This window comes from Vanellus vanellus, assembly GCF_965231255.1.
Source record: "Vanellus vanellus genome assembly, chromosome: 6".
In the NCBI taxonomy this organism is placed as follows: Eukaryota; Metazoa; Chordata; class Aves; order Charadriiformes; family Charadriidae; genus Vanellus; species Vanellus vanellus.
This window is the reverse complement of record NC_138911.1, coordinates 3,318,622-3,345,103: the sequence shown is the minus strand read 5'-3', so window position 1 is coordinate 3,345,103 and position 26,482 is coordinate 3,318,622. Positions and strand designations below refer to the sequence as shown.

General features: G+C 42.1%; 1 protein-coding gene across 1 annotated transcript in view; it reads left to right on the top strand.

The window, feature by feature from the left end:
* ANO1 (anoctamin 1) overlaps positions 1-26,482 on the top strand; it is an 83,726-nt gene that overhangs the window by 20,309 nt on the left and 36,935 nt on the right. The window contains exons 2-6 of the mRNA XM_082484815.1: positions 14,471-14,649; positions 18,339-18,665; positions 20,945-21,043; positions 22,610-22,761; positions 24,047-24,101. Coding sequence (XP_082340941.1) covers positions 14,471-14,649; positions 18,339-18,665; positions 20,945-21,043; positions 22,610-22,761; positions 24,047-24,101 — 812 coding nt within the window. The remainder of the gene's footprint in view (positions 1-14,470; positions 14,650-18,338; positions 18,666-20,944; positions 21,044-22,609; positions 22,762-24,046; positions 24,102-26,482) is intronic.

Below are 26,482 nucleotides of genomic sequence, written 5' to 3'. Positions count from 1 at the left end.
GCTCTTTCATCTTTACTGGAAGTACCTTGCTCGATACACCCTAAATTGTCATTTGCCTTTTTCTGAGCTATGTCTCACAAAGGGATAGTTGTACTGTGATCAAGTGACATATAAGGAAGGAGTCCTACAGTATCCTGTAACGCTAGACAGAGCTACCATGCGATACCCATGGAGAAGATTAGGAACAGCCTGTGTTTGAGCAGAAACCACGTTCCACTGTACTGAGAGCCCTGATGGGCTTGTAAAGGAATTACAGTCATAGGAAAGATATTTTTGTGGGTGTTCCTTGAAATTGAGAAGACCCATTGCTTTTGGGCACTGGGTGGACAGGCAGTGAGTGTGCAATTTGATCATAAGGTGTTAGCTGCAAGTTGGTTTAACACTGTTTTCTGCTATTCTGCACCTCTGCTACCAGTAGTGACTAGAAGTTCTCAAAAGAAAGTGTCTCCCAAAACCAAGACAAAGGTGGCTGTGAGAGCAGAGTGTTGCATTAGTGGTTTCTTACACCATCACGAGGGGGCTCGGGCAATCCAGCAACTTGAAGTTGTTACCAATTTCTGCTCGATTTACAAGGAAGAAGAGGTTTACAAGGTTGTCCCTTAACTGACATGTGAGAGAGGAGCTGATGTACCAAGCTGAGGTTTTCTAGAGACTGAGCAAGAAAAATATCAAGTGGATTTTGGAGGTGAGGGTCATGAGGCAGTAGTATAAAGACTGAGAAGATTCCCAGTTAATCATCCAGCTAATTCAGTAGATAGAGGGAATCACACATCCTCATTGTGGACAGCAAGTCCAGTTTTTGAGAGGAGGTGTTTCATACAGGAGTTTAGGCAAGAGATTGGATTTAGAGAAATGAATAAATGGCTTACCACATTGCATGTGGCTATGTTTCACATACTCTGAAAAGTTCGAGGATATTTATTGTCATTGGGAGCTGAGCAGAAATAGCCTTGTCTTTGGTATCTACAAAGTAAGGAGAAGGCAGAACTGTTGGTAAAACCAAGTATCCTTCCACAAACTAGGAGAAAGAGACTCCAGCTCAAGGGCAGAATGGACCTTGTGCCAGTGGTGGGGATATTGATGCATTTTAGGACTGCAGAAGCTTGGCATTTCAGCTTGAACTGGCAGCCACTGCACCCATGAGGATTTGACCCATGAGGATGAAACCAGTGTACCTTGTTTGGTTTCCCATGATGAAGCAACAAGGCTCTGTTCAGAAGGGCAGTTTTAAAAGGTCATCGCTGGGTGGAAATTTTTATCTGCTGAACTGCATCAATATTTTTCAATTTGTAAATCTTACGGATACGTGATGCGCCCCAGTGATGTTGGTGGAATAATGGAAGATAAATGGCTGTCTGCACAAGAAGATCCCTTCTCCCCCCCCTTCTTTTTCCTAAGGCATAGGTTTCCTAAGGCATAGCAGCAGCACAACCAGTCACTTTGATTAAGCTGCTACTAAGCGTTTCCATATTTAAACAGTACTCCAGATTGTTTACTGAAGTGGTTAAGTGATACGCCATCCAAACCTCTGGGAATCGCACCATAAATTTCCCAAATAAATAGGCAGAAGGAGAGAAGCCAAACAGGATACAAGTGCTAAAAAGCCTCAAGATTAGCAAGATATGTCCCTTTCTGTCAAACCAGCAAGTAATAGTTTTACTATGAAAAAGACCATGTCAGATACAGATTTTTCTACAATTGGCTGATTTTGGTGCTTGGCTTCTTAAATCTTGTTCAAAAGGTCACAGGCTGAGTCCCTTCTAAGAGCCTGAGGGCTGATTAGCAAGCGGAAAGATTAGCAGAGAAAGCACTTGATATTTTCTTGTCCAGGGAGATCCCGATAGGGCGCTGCGGGAATTGTTAGGCAAGCTGGAGTAGGTGCGATGAGGCATTTTTTTTTTCCGCTGGAACATCATGTTCAGGCGTGACAGCATTGGTCTGTAGATATTTTCTCCTTTAAGAATTGGCACTCCAAAAGCTTGCCCAGAGAAGTTGTGGAGGCCCCATCCCTGGAGGTGTTCAAGGCCAGGTTGGATGGGGCTTTGAGCAACCTGGGCTGGTGGGAGGTGTCCCTGCCCAGGGCAGGGGGGTGGAACTAGATCATCTTTAAGTTCCCTTCCAACCTAAACCATTCTATGATTCTATACCTGTGTTTATGCTTTTCAGTACCATTAGAGCACTCAGCCTTTCACAAAATACAATTTTATGATGTAGTATAGTGGAACATTAATCAAGAAGACTTTCTGTGTTCTCTGAAGTTTCCTTGAAGCATCTTTGTCTGGAGCTGTGCTGTGGTGGCATTCACTGTCCTTCCTGCCTTCGGTCATGAGGGCTTCACAGGCACGAACAAGACCACAGGTAGGAAATGAATAAGGAATATAAACTGTTGATCTGAGTTATAAATACTTCCTGAAGGAATATGATTAGAGACGAAAGTTATCAGTAAAAAAGTCTTCACATAAACAAAAATCATGCTTGTGTTAAAATTAGGTAAGGAAAATAGATTCAGAAACTTTACATGTGTTGTAACGTTGAAATATTTCTTCATGTAAGTACGTGTAGTTATTGACAGAGGTGCAGTCACTGTCTGCTGTTGGGGTCACTGGTACCCTTTATGTATGTATTGGTGGTGTACAAAACGCCTGTCCTCCGCTCTGCCCTCTTCACCACTGCTGGAGGAGCTGCTTGGATGGAGCCTGTTCCTCAGGGAGGAGGTCTGACGTAGCTTTCCCTAACCAAGTCCCCCGCCAATTTGCGTACACACACACACACACACACACACACACACGGCCCAGTATATGGTCCCTTGCAGGCTCTAAAGCCAGGGAAATCGATTGCACGCACATTTTATCCCAGGCGTATCTGCTGCTGCTCCCCTGTGGCTCCAGTATTGGCAAGAAACACATTTACATCGCTTGGAAGGTCATCTTCTTTTTCTCGAGGTTTTTATCATGCAAAGGAGGCAAACAGGGCCACGCATGTGCGTTCTCTCGGGGGCGGGCTGCGGACGATGCCCTGGTGCCTTTGGGCCAGGTGAGGTGCCTGCCCCTCTGTACGCCTTTACCAAGCAGCTAGGGGAAGGGTGCCTTGATCTTGAGTCGGCCTGGAGAGTGACTCTGTAAAAATAAAAAGGTACACCCCTAGGAATTTTTTTCAACCACTGCAACTGGTTCAAGTATTTTAAATAATGTATGCTTCTCAAATTAACGCATTGTGCAATAGCTGATGCAGCGTTACGACACCTGTTCCACTGTAACCACTGTTGCTCTGTCACATCACTTCACAGAATATCTCTGATACATAGCCAGTCATAATGAAAAATAGCAACAGCTATGGGTTCCAGACATCCAAAAGGTTAGTAAAGCAAACGGTTCAAGGACGTTACTCGCGAGCTATCTCCATTAGATTTGAAATCAGTCAGAATTGCGCCACGTTCATTTATATTTACCTAGTCGCCCTCTATTCCTTTAAATGCCAGTATTGACATCATCACTGTGGTCAGGGAGAAGAACTTTTCTCTCTCTTAATCAGCAGTAAATTTTTTACAGGTTTAAAAGCAACCACTTCAAGGTAATTTCTGAAGAGCTTGAATATTTTTTAAAAAAATTGTAAAAAATATAGAGACTGTCCATGAGACTAGAAACTTAGCTGGCAAAAGTGCATCGTGTGTTTTGTAAATTGGTTGAAATAACCAACCAATGTAGAGTATGTGTTATTAAAAAGCAATAAAGTTTGCAAATAGCAGTTTACAGTATATTTTGAAAAAGTTTATGGAATAAGAGATATACTAAAGGACAGTATCCAAAGAAATTACTTTTCGAAATCTTTTGGTAAAACAAGAATTTTTTTTTCATGCAGAGTATTGTTTTTCTAAATTTTTCAATGCTTGAAGATAAGCAATATATTAAAGTTTAATTCCACTTTAGTCTATTGTTTAGGTTTTTTTTTCACTGAACTGATAAACATTTACCAGATAAACGAACAGAACATTTTCCTTTTTTTTTTTCTAAAAAAAAAAAAAAAGACAGCAAGTGAAATATCATTCTGCTAACCAAAACAGAAAAACACAATAAAACCTTGTCTTAAGCTTATAAACTTAATCCCACTTTAGAGGAAAATAAATTCATCTCCTAAATTCTAGGATGAAACCTTGGCCCTCTATAAATAACAAGGTTACAACATCTTCAATGTCTTTCTTAGGAAATATGAAAACAAATAATGTGTTCTCTCTTTCCCTCAATCTGCATTGATGTCAAAAGCTCGCTCTTGGCAGGAGTTGCTGTTTCCCTTCTTACCCAGAGTAGCTTCAGGCAGACCATCCCCAAGCACGAGGGTGTGATGCATTTTCCTGGTTGTATTTCGCTAAAATCTCTTCACTGAAAGCCTGAGATGGTTAAAATCCCTTTTGACCATTAATTTTGTCGGTGACTCCTTGCTCTGGGATGAGGAGCAGTAAGGTAGGTGCTGGCTGTGGACACGACTGCCTTTGGGCAGAAACCTGCTTCTTTAAGGGCCGTGCCTTTGGTATGGATTCTGAGCTCCTTTGGGAAAAGTACTGCTGCAGAACACACGAGAGCAAGTTAGGAATGAAATCTGGATGGAGATTTTGGCCCAGTTGCCCTTGACCACCTGCAGCACCCACGGAGCCCTCCACGTTCTGCTTATTTCCATTTTACAGGTGACAGCAATTTCAATAACTGAGGCTTTTTGGTCAATCTGTCCACTGTTACAAGAACTATAGGGCAGCAGTTTAGACTTAGACTGGGGCTTGACTGCTCCTTTGGCATAAAGATGTACTAACGACTGTCAAAAGCTCATTAAGGACGAGAGGTGGTGAGCCTGGGCTCTGCGCTGCTGTCATTATCAGCTTCCCTACCCAGAGCCAAACTGCAAAGAATGCATATCTATGCTCAAACATTTCAAGTGTGCCTTTCATCTGAGGGTCCTGAAATGCCTGACCAAGGCCCTGGCCCAATCCTTCCCCTTGCTGGCACTGAAGGGAAGCTGACTTTGCTCATGGATTAGTTTTCTGCTCCAAGAATTTTGCTGCCCAAGATGGGACCACCAAGGAATCCTAAGCAGGAGTATCTTATTTTCCTATAGTGTGTGTTTCTGCATCCCCTGGCACAGGGCAAGGTGGCTGTCCGGCATGTGGCACCTTCCCGGAGCATCAGGTTCTTTGTGGCAGTCGGATCTCGGCTCTTTCTTAACAATAAGGAGGAGACCGCCTGGTTGCATAGTCACTTCTTAAGTCTTCTGCCTCTGGTATGCTTCAACTTAGTTCATTCACACTGGGGAACACCGGGAATGGTGTTCTCATGGATAGACAAGAGTTAATAGAGCTTTTCCCCTTCATCGATTTGCATTCACTGGTTCAGAGAGAGAGATTGTCTCAGTGCCGGTAAAACTTATAAGTCTATTGTCTTATAGCAACATTGCTCCACTTCTGAGTTAAAACTGCAGGGGTATGAAGAAAACCTGCTAGAACCCAGCTTTTCCTCAGGGCAGGATTTTGGTTTTGTTTCCTCAAATAGCACAGAGCTAGAGGCTGCACTGGGACCGTGGGTGAACATCGCCTATGACCGTCTTGCTATCAAATCAGCTCCACCTGCTTTGGCACACCCAAAGAACATATATGAGGTGGAGCTCTGCCAGATGAAACCCCACCCAGCGTGACTGGTGCTTTCCTGGCAAACCTGGAAGAGCTGCAGTTACTGAATGAGGTCACTGTAGTCAAAAACATCTTTATCAGGTTAGCAAAACCTTCCAAGGCATCCATGCCTTATGTCTATGCAGTCGGAGTGCCCTCATGACTTTGATGTATGGAAATTTAAACACGAGTGCAAATGTTTCAAGATTAGGACTTCAAATGGGAAACCTCTTGGATCAAGAGCAGCTCTGCCAGTCAGTATATACTGTGGCTTCCGCCCTGGGCTGCAGTCTATGGCTGATATTTTAACAGTAAAACTGATAATCTTTAGGTCCTCATTTTAGCATGTTTAGTATAAGAAGCTATTTGTAATAGCCTGCTAAAGGAAAATATGCTTAATATTTAAAATGTATTTAGATATCTTTAAAAGCTGCTCTGAGAGTTTAGGTATACATTGTCCCAATGCATACCAATTCTCTCCCCATAATCTCTTTTTAAGTATTTTTTTTTCCTTTCATTTTACTGCTCCCATTGGTATAAACTCCCATCCCTCCGAACATACAAACAAAAATAATGAGCATCATAACCCTTCAAAACATAACTAACAGGGTTCATAGAGCACGGATTCACTGGATCTTCCGTATCTAGTCCATCCTCTTGTTCTCACGATGTGTGTAACTCAGGATATGACATTGCAGAGTGCATTCAAGAGAGTCATCAGTACACGTTTTGGAAGTCAGCGGTTATTTGTGTAAGAAAGAGGATTACAGCCTTTAGTCCCGATGCATTTCAGCGAATCACACCAGTGCTTCTGCTCTCATTAAAACTAACATAAAATGCAAAAAAAAAAAGTTGCAAGAATTACTCTGTATGAGTAGCAAAGTAACTAGCAGCAGAATTGTGCTCATTTTGTCACTTTTGCTATGAAGTACTATCAAATTACAGAAATAATTGTTAAAACCGGAGTTAGAGTTCGCAAAGAACAATCTGCAGTGGACTTGAGCCTGGCTTTAATGCTGCTTTTTGTGGAACAGTAACAGAAGCAAATCTGAAATATTCTTCCAGCTTCTGGTAGAAGAGTGCTTGATTTAAGAATTTTAGAAATATGTCTGAAAACAGACTTAATAGACCATTAAATAGTTGTTGGTAGTTGGGGGGAAAAAAGTTCGGTTTGTCTCAGGGGGGTGTGTGGGGAGCTTTGTGTGTTTTGGTAAAATGTGGGATTTTCCAGGGTCTAAGTAAACAGGTAGCATGAGTCTTGTTATGGTAGAACTTGTATTTGCTGGACCTTTATGTGCTGTTAAAAATGTCATTTCCACCAATATGTTCATTTTACTATGACTACAGGTTTTAGGTAATTTGCTCTTCATTTTTAGATTTCACATTTCACGAGGGTTCTGTCAGGTTAGATGTGTTCAAGCCGAAGACTACATACTGCAAACAGGGCAAATGAATCTTTAAAAACAAAAATAGAAGGGTAGAAATAGAAATGATGTCATAGTTGTGTGTCCTTCTAACCTTCTTTTAACATGTTGCTGATAATAATAGATCAATAACTTTAAAGCTGTGGACAGCCTTCCAGGAAAGCCGCAGCCCCACTCTAGAGACCCACCGTTGGTAAGTCAGTACTGAGAAATACAGCTAAGCAAGCTGAGGTTTCAAATAATCCTGCCAGGAGCTGAATTTTCTCCCCCCTTGTGACAGGAGTTGGTTTTCAGACTCCCAAACACTGGACACAGAGTCTCTGAATGGGCTCTGCCATTCACTGCGATACAAAGCGCTAAGGAAGTTGTCAGTGTCAGCTACATTAACATTGTCCGGCTTTAGTTCTGTAAAGGAAACTGTCCTTGGAATCCAAGTTTTATTTCACTGTTTGATCTTTTCCTTTTTCTTTTTTTTTTTGAATGGATTTTTTTGTTTTCTTCATTAAGGTAATACCCTGTACAGACCTAGGCTACAGCCAAGTTTTAAAACAAATGCAGAAGCAAAGGAGATGGGTGAGTTCCAGGGTGTCCTACTTAGCATGGTGCTAGAGGAGATCAAAGGGGCAGGGAGACACCTCTCTGCAGGCGGGTGGACAGGAGGTGTCAACATCCCGGAAAGTGTTAATCTTGCCTGGGGGGAGATCTGTTGCCTTTTAGAGCAGCCCTTTGCCTGCCAGGCCAGTCCATGGTATTAGTGCAACCTCCTGCATCTCCAGAAGTAGTGCAGTTAGAGGCAACATCTGGCTGTTCACAACTGGGAGAGGCCAGGGAGAATTTAAATCCAGTGATCGCAGATGTGGATCTAATCAGTGCTTAACTTCTGGACTTTGAACAGGACAAAAGTTCAGGACATGTACGAGTGCTCCTTGGAGAGCACTGCGGTTCCTGACCGGGCTGTTGGTCCCAGGCCAGTGCCTCGTAAACAGGTGTCAGCGTCCCAAAAAAGAACTCCCCGCTTTGCCAGCAGCGGGTATCCTCGCTGGCGGTCCCGCGGCAGAGCTTCGTGGGCCAGGAGGAATGACCCATAGGGCAGGAATGAGACGTGCTGGTGGGGTGGCATACTGAAGCTTCCTTGACATTTGCCTTGCCTTATTTTTCCCAAGGACGAAGCAGGGATTTCGGGCTCCAAATCTGACAACCTTTTAATATATCAGGAGGGAAAAAATAATCCAAATAAATAAGAGGAGGATGTGATAGGTGAGTCGCTAGTGAAATTTTCTTTTTTTTCTTTTTCACCCAAGGATTAACGTGTAGCTTTGAATTTGGAAGGTACAAGAAGTAAAGAAATAGGTAATAACGTGCTGAAGGAGGATTCTGCTGCTAGGGGGCAATATATAGTAAGCAAAAGCACATTAAGGTGTTTTCTCTCAGTATCTATCAAAGTTTTTTTAAGAAGAACCCAAATCCAGAAAATATCTGACATATTGCATACACTAGCATTTCTTCTGCAGAAAGAGCATAGTATAAACAAAATATACAACCCGTATTATATGTATGTGTGTGCGTATTTCTTTTTTTACATATATATGTGTGTGTGTGCATGCACGACTTCCTTAATATGCTTCCTCCCTCTCGCAGTAGGGTCGTTATCAATTCTGGGACTTGCTCACAGCACTTTTACTTGATAATTCACATGGAAGAAATATCTTCAGTTTAAGGAATCTAAGGCCCATACACTAGTATTTCAGAAGCTTTTTTGACGGACTTATCTTGTGGCTCCTTTAAAACGCTTCACTCGGGGAACTTACCCTGCGTGATTCTTAATTTTTCATTCTGAATTCTGTCATAATTTATATAAGGCAAAAAGATAAGAATGTGGACATTTAAAAGTCTTAAATTACATGGTCTTGTTCCCCTGCTTCTGTCTTGTTGAGAACAACTGGGACGGCTGACTTAGATGTCTTTAAGACTTTTTTGTTCTGGCCGCTTTCTTAAACGTACTCCCTAAAAACGAAAACAAGGCGAGACAAGAGAGGCTAGCTTCAGCAAAGTTATTGGTTTCAGGTTGAGCAGTGAAATAGTTGTTCGTTTATTTATATATACACTCATGCTGACTTCATGATACTCGTTTTAGACCTAGCGCAGGATGTTTCTGTAAAAATTACATTGTGTGAATACAATTTTCCGTTTATCGTAATGAAAAAATTGTTTTCTTGCCTAAGAATATTCAGTGGTTATATGTGATTAGGAATATAATATTAATAAGCTAGTTATTCAAGTCTGAGGCTTGTAATTGTGAAAATACACCCATTTCTAGAGCATGTTTTCTGTTTTGGTTCACCTGGTCACCAATGAAGAAGCATTGTCTAAATGACTAAAAGTTACAACAAAATGCGCCAAATTTCTGTGGTGGAAAAGTTACTGTTAATTAATTAATGTTAATTTTTGCAAGAAAAATTTGAAGTTCGAACAAAGGAGCGTGGGGTACTTGGGGACATGGTTTAGAAGTGGTTTTGTCAGGGTAGGTTAATGGTTGGACTCGATGATCTTAAAGGTCCCTTCCAACCTCAGCAATTCTATGATTCTGTGTTTGCAAGTTTGAGGGGTTTTTATTAATTTAATCTTGTTTCCCATGTTGTTCAGAGTGAGAGACTCATTAGAGTTTTAGGGGGAGAAGTAACTGGCGCAAAGACACAAGACAGTCACAGACCCTCCTTAGCTGTTGTAATGCAACTGTCTCTTCTGGTCTTCTCATTCACCGGTTTCTGTCCTCGTGCTTTTATCTCTGTGATTCATATGCGTTTATCTACTTCAGATGAATATAGCGCTTGCTTATTTTGTACTGGAACTGGCACAGGGCTCGTTGTACCTGATGCATCTTACGGAGACGTCATTTCAGAATGGCTAAGATATCTCTAACTTCACTGCAGTTGGCGAGGTCATTGTAGCATCCCCGTGCTCTGCATTGCAGCTGGTGGCTCGGTGTAATCCGCAACATCCCAAGAGCTCTGGGAAAACTCCCGCAGAGAGCTGAAAGGTAGTTTGAGAGCTGCCGCAAAGATCTGTGTCTGTCTTCTTGTTCTTGCTCTCCTGTGTTACCTCACTCCTAACAAAAAAGGGACAGCTGTTATGATAAGTGTGTGGTCACACACCTTATGGAGCTGTTCCTTCTTCCTAAACACAAGTGCTGCCTAAAAGCCTGTGATTATATATACAGGGTCATTAACCCTGCAAATTAATTCCTGCAAATACAGGAATTACCTGGTAGCGCCTGCACTAAGGAAGGTAGAAGTTCTATACCCGTCTGATGTTCATCAAATACTTTCTCAAACCTGGTTCGCAGACGGGATTGAAGTTGGTATCAAACACTTTTCAGCGTTCTTCACTCTTACAGAATGTGGATGTTTTGAGGCCGGCAGGGAATGACAGAATGCTTTGAAGTATATCATTATCTATTGTATATTTGGCAGGCTGTTCTGCGATTCGTAGCAAATACCGGGAAATGACAAAGCAATACATAATAAAGTGTAAAAGAAGCATCGGGTGGGTCTGAGTCTATGTTCCAGGAATATTAGGAACTTCTCGAAATCCGTGGCTTTCTGAACAACGTCAGCTGTGGATATGGAGGAGAAAGGGCTGATGGATCATATGGCTGTGTTGAAATATGTTGAGCACTTCTTCCAGTCTTTGTTGTAGTGTTCTCTGGTTAGTAAATAGAAGAGGGTGGCTTAGTCAATGTTAGAAGGCAGCAAAGCTAGCAATTTTCACAATACTCTCCTCTTTCAGCTCCCAGCAAAGGGATTAAGATGTGACTCTAGCTGAATTAGAACGTTAATACGAAGAGCACAAAGCACATTACATCTACTCTCTTACCATAAATAATTCTGAACAAGAATTTATTTTGAGATTAAATTGTTGTCCTTGTTTAATAGGAGTAACGCAAAATAGAGTTTTATGGTTTTAAGTCTTTAAAATACTCTATTCCATATAAAAAGATGTTTTGCGTTCTGCAATAGAAAGCTTTGACCTCTGCCAAATCGGCATAAGTGAACTAGTTATAATCCCTGTGCGTTTGTAGTTACTAAAGTGGTTTTGCTTAGTACTAAATCCTGACATCATCTTTAAGTACAGAAATCAAACTTGTTGTAATTAAGATTGTATCAATAAAGTTCTCACATTTCACATCTTTTCCAGTCGTCATAATAAACCAAAATTGTATGATTCATTGCCTACCTTAAGTATTTGTTCTTTCCGATATTGCCAGGCTACTGATGTGTAAACAGAAATGTAAATATATGCTTGCGGATGGGTGATTGTTTGGGCTTGCACAATAGCGCTGAATCATTTGAGCAGGTCTCCTCGCTCTGTACCGTGGACTTAACAAATGCAGAAGTGCAGCTCCAGAGCACAGGCAGCTCGTTTGGACTCAATGAAGCTTGTGATTTTTCTGCTTTCAACGTATTCGATCCTAATTGTAATTTCTAAACTACCACTGAAAAGTTCACAGGTATATTGCGAGATACACAAAATACTCAGATTCACAGTCAGTAAAAGCTGCTTCTCTTCTAATATCCTCTGTAATCTGCTGAAGTAACTAGGCTTTATTTAGTACACGTGCAAAAGGGGAGAGGACTTTCACAGCACTTAAGCTATTGTTTCAGGCATTCTTCCAGATAAAAATGCAGGTTGTTATGCTTATGAAGTTCCAAAAGTTGTTGTATTATTATATGAGTCTTTTACAGCTATCGAATTGAAAGCTTGAGTATGTACGATTCTGCAACTGATCGCATTTGTATCAATTCCCACGTTTCACGGAGTGTGTGTGTATATGCATGTGTAAGTTGGGAAGAAGAGCATATGCACGTGTAAGGAATTGTTACAAACATGCTAGTCACTCCCATGGGACAGCTGATTTTTTAGCTGCGTCTCTATATTAGCATACAAAAAGCTTCTTTAACTATTACAAATTGTTATTCAAGTGATTTGCTGAGTTTGAGGATGCTGCCCCAGGATCGTAAGCGTGGCATCTTTTCTGAGATAACTATTTGAGAATTTTAAAGAAACGCCAAGAACAGCAGTACAGATCTGCAGAGATGTGGGCATTTCATCCTGTGTGCACAAAATATCTAAGGTTAATTGCTGCCCAGATTTTATGCAAAGGTGGTGGCGTTAATGAGCACTGCAGTTCCTAAGAAAGTGCGTAGCGTGTAGAGTCACTTGGGGCAGCAATTTTCCCAGATACAGGAGCTGAAATGAAGATCCACGAACCTGTGGTGTTTGCAAGTTCCAGAGAAGCATGACTACTAGTTCCAGAGAATCATGACTACTAATTCCAGAGAAGCATGACTTTCACACTAATAAGGTTTATCTTACTCTTACTCTTTGGCCACCCCTTCCTCCTCTGCTGCTGCAGGTTGTTATCCATGTTAACTCCTGCATGTCACCATGAAGAACCTGGATTGCAGGTTCATGTGGTGCCCTCCCAACATTAATGTTGGGTCGGGTTGCTTTGACCGTGTGCGGTCAAGTTCTGACCACCTCCAGGGATGGATGGAGATTTGGGCCCTTTCCATCATGTGAAGAATTAAGATTTACTTAATGTCTGGTCATAATTTCTTTTGCATCTTGTGTCTGTAGCCTACCATCCTTTTGCTGTGAACCTGTGAAAAGAATCTGGCTTTGCCATGCCTGTACCTACTCAGTAGGCAGTTGAAGGCAGCAGTGGGACCCCATCATTTGCCTTCTCTTCTTTGGGCTGCATCAGCGTGGGTCTCAGCCTCTCCTTGTGCACTCGAGCCCCCTGACCATCTTGATGGTCATGCACTAGACTTGCTCAAGTTTGTCAATGTCTTTCTTGTGCTGGGGAGCCAAAACCGGGCACAGCACTATAGCTGTGGTCTCACAAGTGTAAAATAAAGGAGAAAATCGCTTCCCTAGACCTGCTGCCTTTGCTCTCTTACTAAGAGAGTCCAGTATGCAGCTATCCTTCATCACTCAAGACGATCGCTCATTTAGAACCTGTTCACCAGGACCCTCAGGTCCTTTTCTGCTGAGCTACTTTCTGTCTGGTCCACGCCAGGTTTGTGCTTGTGCTTGAGACTAGTCTGGCCAAGTGTAGGATTTCATATTTGACCTTGTTGAGTTTCATGAGGCTGCTCTCAGCTCATTTTTCCTGCTTGTCGAGACCCCTGGAAGTGGCAACCTTACCCTCCAGCTTATCAGTCATGCTCCTCAGTTTCATGTCATCTGCAGACTTGTTGGGGAATGAGATTTTTCCCTGCCTCTTCCTTTCACATCATTCAACCAAATCCAGACGAGTAGTTTGGTGAAGAGGAGTAACATGCTCTTAGGCTAAGACACTGCTAATTAAAATGCGGTATCTATCCTCACCTCATCATAAGCTCTGTGGCAGCTCTAGATAGGAGGGAAGTATTTTTCCTAATGGGTAATTCTGTACAATTTCTGCTGCTGTCTGTTCCAGAGACAGACTGTTGAACTAGTTGCAGCAACAGAATGTTTTAATGTAGCTGCTATTAAACCACGCTCCTCTGCATGTTTTTGTTGTTTGTGGTTTGGGGAGTTAGTTTAGTATCCATTCAAGGCTAAATTCTAAAATTCTTGCTTTATCTTCACTCTTTAGACAAGCAGCTCCTCCTGTTTGGGTTAAAAAAAAGGCATAATGCTGCAGTATTTTACTTTAATGTCAAAATGAATCAAATCTTGGAAAACTTTGCCTTCTGTTGCTTGCATGAATGCACACACGCAAACACTAGTTTGCATTTTATCAGTTTATCTGGTTGCTCAGTCTGTAGTGAAATTTTTACGTTAAATCCTTTAGCCCATCTGTATACTTAATAAATGGAAACAGTACGGGTGTCTGGCAGGTTGAGAGGGAGGAAACCTCTGAGTACTTAAATAAGAATGCTTCGGTATATCCTATGCACTACACTGGTACTTGAGGGGAAACTCACTGCTTAATTTTTCAGCATGGGCGAGTGTTTATTGAAGGAGAAAATGCCTACTGAAAAGGGGAAAACACCATGACACCTAAGGTCACCAGCTGATTCTCAGAATATTTTTACTTTTTTCCCTTTTTTCCCCTCTTTTACCAAGAGATATAACCATTCTATGAGGCCATACCGTAAACACATCCTGAGACAGCAGTGCAGAAGAGAAGTTAGCTGAGCATTCCTCCTCTGGAGGAGGAGACCCAGGTATGGCTGAAGAGGGCTGCAGGAAAGCTGAGAAGGGAGGCACGGAGGAGGGGTGGGAGCCTTGCACAAGGACTTATTGGCAGAAGGCGGCAGGAACAGGATACGTTTCAGCTTGGGTGGCTCTGGGAGGAGCAAGTGCTGGGATTAAAGTGTCTTGATGAAATTGTTCCTTTTCTTTTCAGACGCAGACAGTGAGTTTCATGGGGTGGATTTTCTGCCAGAAGATCTCAACGAGGCTCCGGCGGAGACAGGAATGAGGGTGAACAAGAAATACTCCTGTTTACCTGCTGAGGAGAAGGGGATCCACATTATCAACATCCGAGCTATTGAGGATATAGGCTATGACCAGCATGAGAGTACCGTGAGTAAAAGATTTGCCTGATGTGTCATAACTGGCATACTGCACTGTACCCCTTAGCTTACTTCTCATTCTTTCCATTCCCAGGATGCTCTGCAATCCTCTCCCTCTTTCAGAAGTGCTGAGGAGGATTTCCACCAGCCACAGTACATGCTAATTTAGCGGGGTTTATTCTTTGATGAGAAGAAGGGAAGCCAGGGATCCTTATTTAACCTGTAGCATCAAAAGGGGTTGGCTGTTCTCAGGAGAATCAATCTGGCAATAAGGCTGTGGCAACCTTCAAATCTCTTTGCCCATATAGAGTAGAACAGAAAAAATGTCTAAAATTTAATGCAAAAACTGCTGTTAACACATGTAACGTTAAACTAATAGTCTGTTGCACACAATAGAAGTTAGAATTCCAGTGTCATTAATTGTGCCTTGGTTAAATTCCTTAACACCGATTTTAAAGAAAGTTAGTAATATGAGTACCTAACAGGATTAGGAGTTGGTTATGTCATAGACACGTAAAAAGGAGCTTATTCAGGTGAAGGAATTGAGGTGGTGGGGGCTGTATAACTGAGGAAAGATCTACCAGAAAAAGTGATACTTGATTCATTGTGCTTGTGCTTAATTAGGATGGAGTGTGGAGGAGTAATTCTGTCAGAATGTAAACATCCCTTCTGCTGTGGTAAAACTGAAATGTCTTTTCTGTGTCTCGTTTGCAACCAAAGGGACATGAGCCTTACACGGTCTAAGTCAACGCAACTCCCTCTCTATTTCGGCATAGCAGCACTGCGAGAAAAGATGTGGCGTATGAGTACCGCATCCTAATGTGGCGCTAATTTAACCATTTCTTTCTTTAAAACAGGAGCACGAGGCTTTGTTGAGTCTTTTTGCTGCATCCCTTTCGCAGTGGGATGTAGCTATTCTCATACATTAATAAGTTTATTGAGGTTTTAGTGTCCCCAGTGCAGCACCTTCTCCTAAATTATCAGTGCGTCCCTACAAGGGTCAGCTTTCAGCCAGAAAGTTGAAAGAAATAGGAAGAAGCTCATTCAGTTTCTGCAGTGTGACCTCTCCCCTTCCAGTGGCAGTGGCTCAAAGAACCAGAGAAAGTAGAGATTTTCAGTGTCACTTTTCTCAGCCTCCACCTCAGGCGCGCTCCAGGAGAAGAGGAGCTGTGGCTGGGAGGTACTGATCTCTCCTGAGCTCCCCAAGCAGTGAGAAACATCTGGCACACTCCCTGCTGTCATCTTCAAGAGCCGTCTTCGGTCCTGCCCGTTTCCTTTATTTAGTAGTCTCCAGAACAGACCAGCTAATTGCTGTCCCTCATAAAGTCAGTCCAGCGAGGGTAGGAGGTGGTTGGGGTCTGAGTCTTTTGCCTGTTTATCTCCCTACACATACCTGAATATCTGTCGGTTCAGACCGGTTTTTCAGAAATTGATGTTTAGTTAATTAATAAGATCAACACATGTTTAAAATTAAATACAGTTAGTTATCCTAAAAGAAATCCCAGTGCTCCTGTATCTTGTTTGCAACACCTATTTACTTTGAAGAGGCATTATATCCTGAAAATCCACTTAGTTGCTATTTCTTAATATTTTGCTTCTCTAGGAATTTGCAGAACTGCGTTGCCTGCCACAAGCAGACTGTCAGCTTACCTTAAAAAAAAAAAAAAAAAAAGACGTTGTGAATTCACGGGTGCATGCCATTAATCATGAAGCAATCAGAAAGTAATAGATATTAATGATTTTCTGTATTGTAGTTACGCTTAAGAACTAAGCAGGAATATCTAGATAGGGCATAAACACGAGCAGCCCATGCTCTGAGGAATGTGTTATTGTCTTGGCTAAATAAGACAGACGTGGAGCAAGGGAAAGAAGGAATGGGACAAGGAGTGGACTCCACACTGGCGGCACATGCTGTGTTATTTTATGATATATTTATGTATTTGGAGCAAAGGGTTTAGTTTAAATGGAAAAGAGAGGTGGGATCCTGAAAGAAAAGGAGAGAGAAACAGAGAGCAAGGGCAGGCACGGAGCAAAGCTGCGAGGGACTGAGGAGATGGGGACCTGGACCCAAGCTGGCCCTGGGCAGACAGGGTCAAGTCAGGCTTTGGAAAGCAACGAAGGTTCAGGCATCCCCACCTCGGCAGACGGCCGCTCTGCGTCCTGCCTGGCGTCTCGGGCTGCTTGCTGTCTGCCAGTCCTCCTTGCTGGGTGTTAGTGCCAGGCGCTCTTCTGATTACACTTGTCTAATTACGTCTTCGGTGCGCTTCCTCCTCCCTCCAAACCCTGGAAGATGGGGTTTGCTGCTTGAATTTGTTGTCTGCGTTAAAATCTCTCCGAGGAAAAAAGGGAAGAACACACTGTCCCTTAAAGGGACATTTATTGATTGATAGTTATGGTAGCAGGGACCTTCCCTCCCCAAAGCAGTGTTCAGAGAAGTATGCAAATTTGTGTAACATTGAGTGGGTTTCAGTGAAGTTTTGGCTATATTGGTCGTGACACAGTGCACAGTAAGCTCAGAGGCTGCTCTTTTCATCTGAGGTTTAAAAATTGGATTGTCTTAGAAACAACTGTTTGCAAATAACTTACATTCACGGTTTTATGTATGAAACAAGCAGAAGGTGTACACATCCCAAATGGTTTTTTTTGACTGATATGATTTGCAACTGATGGCCAGTTGCTATCATTTAGAGCACAAGTCCTTTTCTTTATGTGGAGACTTCACATTCTTCTGTAAAATTAAAAGCCAGAAAATGTCCCTGGTCCCTGCAAAACCACTCCTGTGATTAGTATTTTTTGTAAAAACAAATGCAAGTTACTAGTGAATTTTTCATTTTTTTTTTTAATGGCCTGTGCATCTCCAAGAGTAGAATTGTGAGTTATACATGAGGGGTTCTATTGAAAGTAGAAATTGGTGATCGTAAGTACTTTGTTATGTTTCTACAGTTGCCCTGTGCAGCTTTCAGATGAATGCTTGGAAATGGCATTGTGTTTTAAGTCTTAACGTTTCTCGCATCTTGCAACACTTACTCCCATCTTGAATTAACGCTGTGTAAAGCCTTTGCCACCATCAGATTGCAAAGCGACACCAGTTTTATAAGTGAGGAGAAAAAAAGCGATGAACTCAGTAAGCAATGAACCCACTTCCCTGGCCATGGTCCATCTGCATTTTTGGCCACGCTTCATGACCAGCTGGCTCCCTTCAGTCTGTATCTGAGATGATCTCTTTCTCAGATGATACAAACTTGCAACGATAGATAAGAGAAGTGAGAAGTGTTTGCACATGATATTAATCTATTTGTCAGAATTGAAACGCAGATGTCTTGGGTGGAAAAGGACAGATGATCTTAGTGGTGATTAACCCCCAAAGGAGAAAACCAAATCCACCGAGTAGCAGATTTATGAACTAGTGTGTTGGTAATTAGATTAAATCCCAGTTATTTTAGCTATTTATTTCTGGCCGATAAAATCCCAGCTGGCTATCAGTAAAATTGCAAGTGTTAACTCGCAAAATTGTTTTGAGTAAGTAGCATGGGGGGGTTCCTCCCATATGCTTGCTCTGTGAAGATAGGTCATTGTGTGCTCCAGGCAAGAAGGAGTCCTTGACACAAGGATATGGTCTGTCTGGTGTCTGTCTTGGCGTGTATATTCATTATTCTTCTCCTCTCTCCTTCTTTCCACACCCCCGTTCCCTGCTTCCAGTTATTAAATTCCCTATCCAAAAATCCAGATGCTGACTGCAAATATGGACTCTACTTCAGAGATGGCAAGAGAAAAGTTGACTACATCCTAGTTTATCATTACAAGAAGTCCTCAGCAGGGAGGACGCTTGCCAGGAGGGTTCATCACAATGATTCGAGTGCCCGAAGCACCAAGCAGGACCAGCCACTTCCTGGGAAGGGCGTGCAGCTGGAAATGGGGGAAAGTGAACCTCACGTGGATTATCACGAAGACGACAAGAGGTTTCGCAGGGAGGAGTACGAAGGGAACCTCGTGGAGGCTGGTCTGGAACTGGAGCGCGATGAGGATGTAAGGAGCCATTTCAAACGGTTAAAGATAAGGAGGAGAACTGGTGGTCGAATCCTGGGAGATGCTGAGCCGTTCCTTTGAACGTGGCTCTGATCAAGGTTACACAAGCTCGACTCTTCCAGAATTCGATTTCAGTTCTGGCAAGCGCTGTCCTTGCCCACTGATTTAATTCGCTTCACAGGAATGGGCCGCGGTGTTGTTAATGCCCCAACAAGGTGAAGTTTCTTACTTTTCTTGGCCAGGACTTGTGTCACATCCACGATTGCAACACAGCTTGTTGACGTGGTGCCGTATCTAGAAGCGAGGCTTAGATTACTCCCAATGCTAATCCCAGTTTGGTGGGTTTGCAGTATGCTGTGGTTTGGATCTACTGGTAATTCCAGCTCTGATGAAAAATACCTGATGCGGACAGTGACATTTTTATACCTCAGTATAGACTTCAAGAGAATTAAATTTGTTCGGGAGGTTCTGGTACATGCTCTAGCTTGGACATGTGGGTCTGTTTTACAGTTTGCTCTTTCCATTCTTAGATATGAACAGTACAGCTTGTAACGCCTTTCACCTGTACCCTGAAAACAGCGTATTCTATTAAAAGACCATTAGACTATATAAAAAAAAGATGTGTGTGAAGTACTGCCAGTGTGTGATTAGTAGAAATAGCCACTGCTGTATTAATTTCAAAGAAAGCTATTACAATTAGCTAATCTAACCAATATGCCTGAAATTCCTGTGAGAGAGGGTAAACATTTATGCTGGTTTTATTTACAGGCTCTAAAAGTTGAGATTAAACATCTAGACCTGTGATCAGAGTGTTAAAAAAAAATAAATCTGCCATCTGTTACTCACAAATTGCAGGCATGTATATAATGGTGTGTGTACATAGATATTGAAAATATATATTTTGTATGATATAATGCAAGAAAACCTTTCACTTCAGGGTCCCCCCAGGTGAAAATAAGAATTGCCATCCAACTCGCAAGTTGTTGTAGTAAACTGGAAGCCTGCCTGTGCCAAGTCATAGATATTTAAATCCTTTGCAAGATGGGAGGTCCCCACCTATGATATGTAATATGATTTCAAACGATGCAGAAGGACTCAGGGTTCAAGCCAGGGCACCGTAAAAGAGGAAGAACCCTGTTCTTTCCGTACAAGATACCAAACCAGATCAGGAATGTATAGAGATGAAAGCAAGCCGCAGGGATTTACGTCAGCTTCCATATGCAGCACAGCAGCGTAGGGGAGAAAACCGGCGATCATTGGGGCCTGAAAAGCACGCCATGAAGTTGCGTTGGAGGCCTTACTAATTGCAAAAAAGAGCAGAGGTTTCTTAAATAGGTGATGTTTGCTAAGTCACTTAAACTCTCTTCAGTGAAGTAAATTCAAAGGTGGGTTGGAAGCCATGCCCTATGGGAAGGCTGGCAGTTATTTGTGTCCTCCGAGGAACTGATTTCTAGAAAGCCAGTGTGGAATATGGCTGCGTGAAAGCTAGTTGTTATTATAACTGCCTGACTTTGTAGAGCAGCAAGATTAGAAAGATTCATTGAAGTTTCTTTCTCTTCTGTTTGCTGAATGCCTGCTGGTGTGATATCATTTGTCCAACGGCTTTGAAATGATAACTCCCGTGCGAGTCAATAGGGGTGTACATGGGAGTGCCAGAAGCAAACCCCCATGTGCAGCCGCCTAGGACAGAGCTCAGAGAACTGCTGGGATCCAAGCACACCACTAATATTATTGTTAACATTGTTAACATTTATCTTCTTTTTTTTTTTTCCTTTTGTTTTGTTGAATTCTTCCTACCGGTTTTCCTAATTAAAATGCATAGTGGTTTAATGTAGATACTCACGGCTGTATCTGAGGCTGCAGTTCTGGTCCTTTGAGATCCTGAGGCAGCAGGGACTTTCTCAGCTCCATTAATTACAACGCGCTCAAGAAATCATACCATTTGGCTGGATGCCTGCGCTTCAAATTTAACTGGCTTAGCCTGTATTTTTGTCCATAGTCGTTACCTTTTGTTTCCCAAAGAGTTTTTATCTGTTTAACCTTCTGGTAATTGTTCTGGAAGACAATAGCATTTTTGAGTCACATTTTGTAGCAGCTCAGCACAGAGAGGTGTTCAGTGATTGTCCTGTTGTTAGAAACTAGCCGTCTGAAATGAGATTTAGTGTGTTGGTGGTAATAGACTGTTCCTTAAATAGCTATGAAACACAAAGGGAAAAATACTTAATTAAAATACTTAATTTCTTCTCATTAGTAACCTTTTCTCTTGCTTTTTTTATAAGACTAAAATCCATGGGGTTGGATTTGTAAAAATACACGCACCGTGGAATGTATTGTGTCGAGAGGCAGAATTTCTTAAGCTCAAGATGCCCACAAAAAAGGTGAGTCCTGATCTTCTTGTTTTTTCCTCTGGAAGGCATAGTTTAAACATATGCTCATCTCTGAACACCTTACAAAGGAAGACTTTTCTTCCCACAAGCAATTTTAAAACAGTTAATGAATCCGTACAGAAAATGAGAGTCACAAACTTGCTTGCTTGGGACAGCAGAAAGAAAGAATAACAGGAAGGAGGAATGGAAATCAAGAATTCCTGTCCGCTGCCGCTGCCTGTACACAAAGCCAGTGATTTCGTACAATGCTTCATCCTCTCAGCATGTTTTAAAAGAAGAGGTTGCAATTGATGATGCAATTTATGTGTGCCTTTTGGAGGGGTTTTCTCACCCGAAATGTTAGACTGCTAAAAATGAACATCAGAGTGACAATTTGTGTGCAGCAGTCTGGCTGGGTTTCGTGCCTATTCATATACATTGTTAGTCATGTTTGCAGGGGTTAGGACTACACTACCACAAAATAAATTACCTTTCAGAATATTTGAAATATCATTAAAGAAATGACAGTATATTTTCATCATGAGCTAAATTCTAAATCATCCGTGATAGATATTACCTGTTCAGTGAGCAGAGCTTAGAGGTGGATTAATATTTAAACACATACTAAGTGCATGTCCCAGACTGCGGAGGGAAGTCTATAATAGAGCAAGAGACAGTCTTAAAGCCCAGTGTCACTTATTACAACACTAAAACCACATGTTTGGTTTGGATTTCATATTAATTCCCATTATTGCCTCACTTACCACCGATTTTAATCAGAAGCCCAGTGAGATAAAAAAGTCTGTTGTGATCCTGCAGTTAAAGCTGCTTTGCCACAAAAGAAAAGTTAGGGTGGGCATTTTGTGAGGCTTTTTTTTGTGTGTGGAAGAGGCCACCTAAGCCTGCAGGCATTGCCCAGGAGAAGCAATGTGCCTGAGAACACCTTCAGACTCCTAAAGCCTTATTTCCAGCATCTTTCTGCGGTGGGATTCCTGCCCTGGATCTGCACGTAGTTTTTGTGGCTCAGACAGGGAAGCCTGTAATCCTCTTTTGGGACCTGCTAACACCATTCCTACTTTTAGTGCTACAGAACTGCAATAAACTGTTCAAGATATTTTGGTTCTTTTGTATGGAAGAGGGGAAGCTCCTGAAACCTTCACAGTATTCCCAGGAAAGCCCCCTGGGAGAGGAGATCGCTTCTGTTGTTTTGCACAGGGGCTCTGTAGCTCCTTTATTTCTTTGTCCCGTTGCACCAAGAAAATAGTAAAAGCCATAGGAGTGGGTGTCTCGGGAGTCAGTGCCACAAATATCTCCGTTGAACATCCCAGCCTGATTATTTGAAATCACGGGTCATGTTTTGGCTCAGAGGAAAAGCAATAGGCTTCCTCTGCTTGCCTTGGTTTGACTTTCCCATCCATCGATGTCTTTCTGAATGTTTTCGAGAAGGTAAGCTATACTCCCCCATAGTTTATTGTGATGTATTTATTTAATTGATGGTTTACTCCTTACAGTTCACTCTCACCTATGGATAAGCAAAAAGCTATAAAGTCTTACTGTTTTTCTTCTTTGCCCACTCAGATGTATCAGATCAATCAGACCCACGGTCTTCTGAAAAAGATTAACTCTGTAATTCAAAAAATAACGGAGCCCATCCAGCCAAAAGTAGCGGAACACAAACCTCAGACGGTGAAGCGCCTCTCCTACCCCTTCTCCAGAGAGAAACAGCACCTGTAAGTGAACGCTTTCTGTAAATGCTCACGTCAACAGGTTCCAGCCTTTCTGATAGCAGCTAAGGCATGAAAAGGTGAAAGGAAAAATGAACGCCAACACTTTGTCAGTGATTACAGGAAGGAATATTTCCTTTTTTTTTTTTTTTTTTTTTTTCTCCACTCACTGTTGAGGAATGAGGCTTTGTAGAGCCCCTCTGTGAAATCTCTGTGCTGCTGTTGTAATAGATAATACATATCTATATAACTATGCACATCAACTGTTAGCCTGCCAAACAAGATTTATCGTGTGGTTTGCGATAGTCTCTTTTCCACATAAAATAAAAATGCTCGGTAAAACTTGTAGCCAGAGGTGTGGGTTGATAAATTTCAGAATAATTTCATTCATCTGGTATGGGCAGCGCGCACATGGACTGGCAGCCAGGCCTTGTCCTTGGAAGTGCTATGAAGTCAGTGGTGGCTTTGCCATCGATTTCAGATAGGTAAGAATAGCTGTAAACGTGGGTGTAGGAAAAAATCATAAGGTGGGGCCCAGCCAAAGTTTCAGCTGCCCTGGATTGCTGTGCTGCTGCTCTTCCTTGGCCAGCAGCCCAGAGGAGAAGCTTTTGAAGACTGTGTTTATGTATGTGCCAGCTGGAACAAATAACAGTCCTAAGGCAGGATTTCTTCACTGTACATACGGGTCTTTAGCTTTTAATAAAGGGATGTGGAACACTGATGGAGTTCAGTCTAAGTATGTGACATTTGACACGTTCTTGGACTTGCAGAAAATGTATTTATGTATTTATTGCATGTAGGATGTTCCTACAGCGACAGAGCCTGGTGGTTCAAAGAAAGCCCTAAAGATGCTCCGTAGCTCAGGTGCGGATGTGCCTTATGCTGTTTGCAGTGCTGGCTTTTTTCCGTGAGAACACCTGTGTCTTTGCTGAATAAGGGAGGGAAGAGTGGCCTCACAGGGGTTAAGGTATGGCCAAAATAAAGATGATTAGGAGAAATTCAAGGCCAGCAGTGGTTGGGAATTCAACTTAAATGAGCATCAACAGTCTCTTTTGTGCAGAAAAACCTATAAATACACAAAACCAGTGAAATATATAAGCGGCCTCTTTAAAATATGAGAGTTGGGATGGCCTTTCTTTTTAATGAGGTTTCTACAAGCTGTTCTTTAATGTTAGCTATGAGGGATCCCCAGGAGAAATAAAAATATTGAAGGGGTCAACAAGAGCAGGAAATTACTGGTGCTTTTTTTTTTTTTTTTAACCTAATGGGCTTCCATCTAATCTTTTAACAGATTTGATTTGTCTGACAGAGATTCCTTCTTTGACAGCAAAACGAGAAGCACTATAGTAAGTACTGTATATAAATAATTTATGGTGGACGGTGCCTTAGTCATGGTGTTAATAGCCCCTTTGCCAGCTTTAGTACAAAGCCTGTTGCAAGTTTGCCTTTCTTAACCAAATGCCAGGGATCACCTGTAACATCAGGTATTGAAATTATAAATAAAGCATTTCCAGCTTTAGCTTATGTGATGAATACTCTCTGATGCCAACAGCTTGCTGCCTTTTGGAAAATAATTTGGATCATTTTTCTAGTTCACGGTTAATCTGGGACATAGTTTCTTAGTAGACATATCACCAGAAAGGAATAGATTTAGATTCTACCTCTGGTTCTGCCACCAGCTACCTGCAACCCCTGTGACTCATTTACCTTTTTGTAACTATACATTGCTCCTTTTATAAAATGCTGGGAAATCTCCCAAGACAAATTCCAGTGAAACAGCAGGGTTTTTACAGGGAATATTGTTTATAGGTTTGGGGAACAATTCTCTAGAATGGTCTTAAAAGTGTTGAGGTTTATGATTTTTATTTAACGTTATATATGATTTGTATTTAACATTAAAATTTACATGAAGCAAATGCTACAAGGACAGAAAATTGCACCTTGTTCTGATTGTCTATGCCTCTGTTCGCCCCTGTTACGCTAGCAAGTGTGATATACACATACACAGCGCCGGGACTGGGCTGAGCCATTCCTGCCTTCGTGTTGGAGGGTCTCTCTACTCCTTCAGCGCTAGCATGGGACTTTTCCTCTTGTAATTAAACTTCGGCGATTCCCGTACAGAAGTGAAGCCTAATAGAGGAACACAGTGTCGCAAACTACATTTGAGTACTTCCTTGTGACTTACAGAAACTTAAAATAGAGTGGGGGAGAAGGTGTAGGCTCCTTTATAGTTGCTGAGGGGGGAATTGAAAGGGCAGCTTGTCTGACATCCAGGGTGGCTGGAAGGGACCATGCCAAGCAGCACTTGCTGCAACACTTTTCAAAGTATAATGTGGATTCTTTGCCCCGTTCCACCGCCGCTAATCGGTGCGTTGGAATGTGACTGTGAGCGTGCTTTTATCTTATATTTAACATTAGCCTTTTGGATGCTAAGTGGTTTCAAAAAGAGCTTATATCGCAATTATAGCTACCTTATATTGCTACGGTGATAAGGGGTGTGAGATATCTAACTTCTCTTTCCTGCTTTGAAATTCCAGCCTGTGGACCCCATGATGTAGTTCCCCTGTGGCCTGAAGTGCACAGGTTTGATGTGAGCGCAGGTTATCGGGGTTAGGTGAGTTAGACCAGGGAAGGCAGATGCAGCAGCACGGAAGTGGAAAAGAAAAAGACAAACATGGAATTGGCTTATTTGCAATAAAATGTTTAATTTGAGATTGAAAAAGAAACATAGCTTTTGTTTGTATATTTTCTTTTGTATGTCTACATATATAGTAAAAAAACTTGTAAGTACAAGAAACATATGGGAGCAAATGAAGGGTTAAAATTATGACAACGGGCTCTCTGAGAAAGGTAGCGAGACCAAACGGCACCGTAGGACAAGAGGGTGAGCTAAACTAACTGAAAAATGGACTGAAACAAAAGGAGCTTATAGCAGAGGATGGGAGGAAGAGGAGGGATGGAGGGGTTTTAAACCACTCGAGCAACACTGGCCATATAACGATAATGCTGCTAGTATGTTGCTTTGTTCGAAATCCCCATAAATCATCTGGTAATAAAAGACATATTGAATGTTTCCCACCATCATTTTATCCTGCATGCATTTCTCTTTGTATTCTTGTTTCTTAAAGTTCTCTCCTGCCTTTCTCATATGTATTTTTAAACCACAGTGCAAATATTGACCCTTCCGCTTACTGCAAAATGAACAGGAATCTAGTCACTCCCTGTGAATCTTTGATGATAGAAACTAAGCCAAAGACCTTTTACTTATTTTTTTTTTTTTTTTTTTAAAAACCAACATTATATAAACGGAAATCTGTCTGTGACAGCCCTTTAAATCACTGGAGTTAGAAAACAACAACAGGCAGATGAGCTGCGGGGCTTGCCTCTTATGCCCTCGCTCGCTTCCCTCTGTGAATTGGGCAAGTGCCGGCCAAGTTAGCGCAGGGATTAGTGAGTATCCCCGGGAAACGTCTCCACGGCTCCTCGGCCAGGCCAGGCGACGGGCAGCGGGTGCCTGTGCCCATGGTTCCCCTCCAAGTGCTTGCCTTGCCTCAGAGCATCGCTGCACGGGATGAAACCTTAACCGCCCGGGCGGCGTGCGGAGATGTTCAAAGGTTGTTTGGCAATAAATGCAATAAATCATAAAATAAAGACATCTGTTTTGCCCCTGAGGTCGTGCAAGCTCAGAAGTTTTAAGGTCAGCCTACGTTAGTGCAGTTTGTGGTGA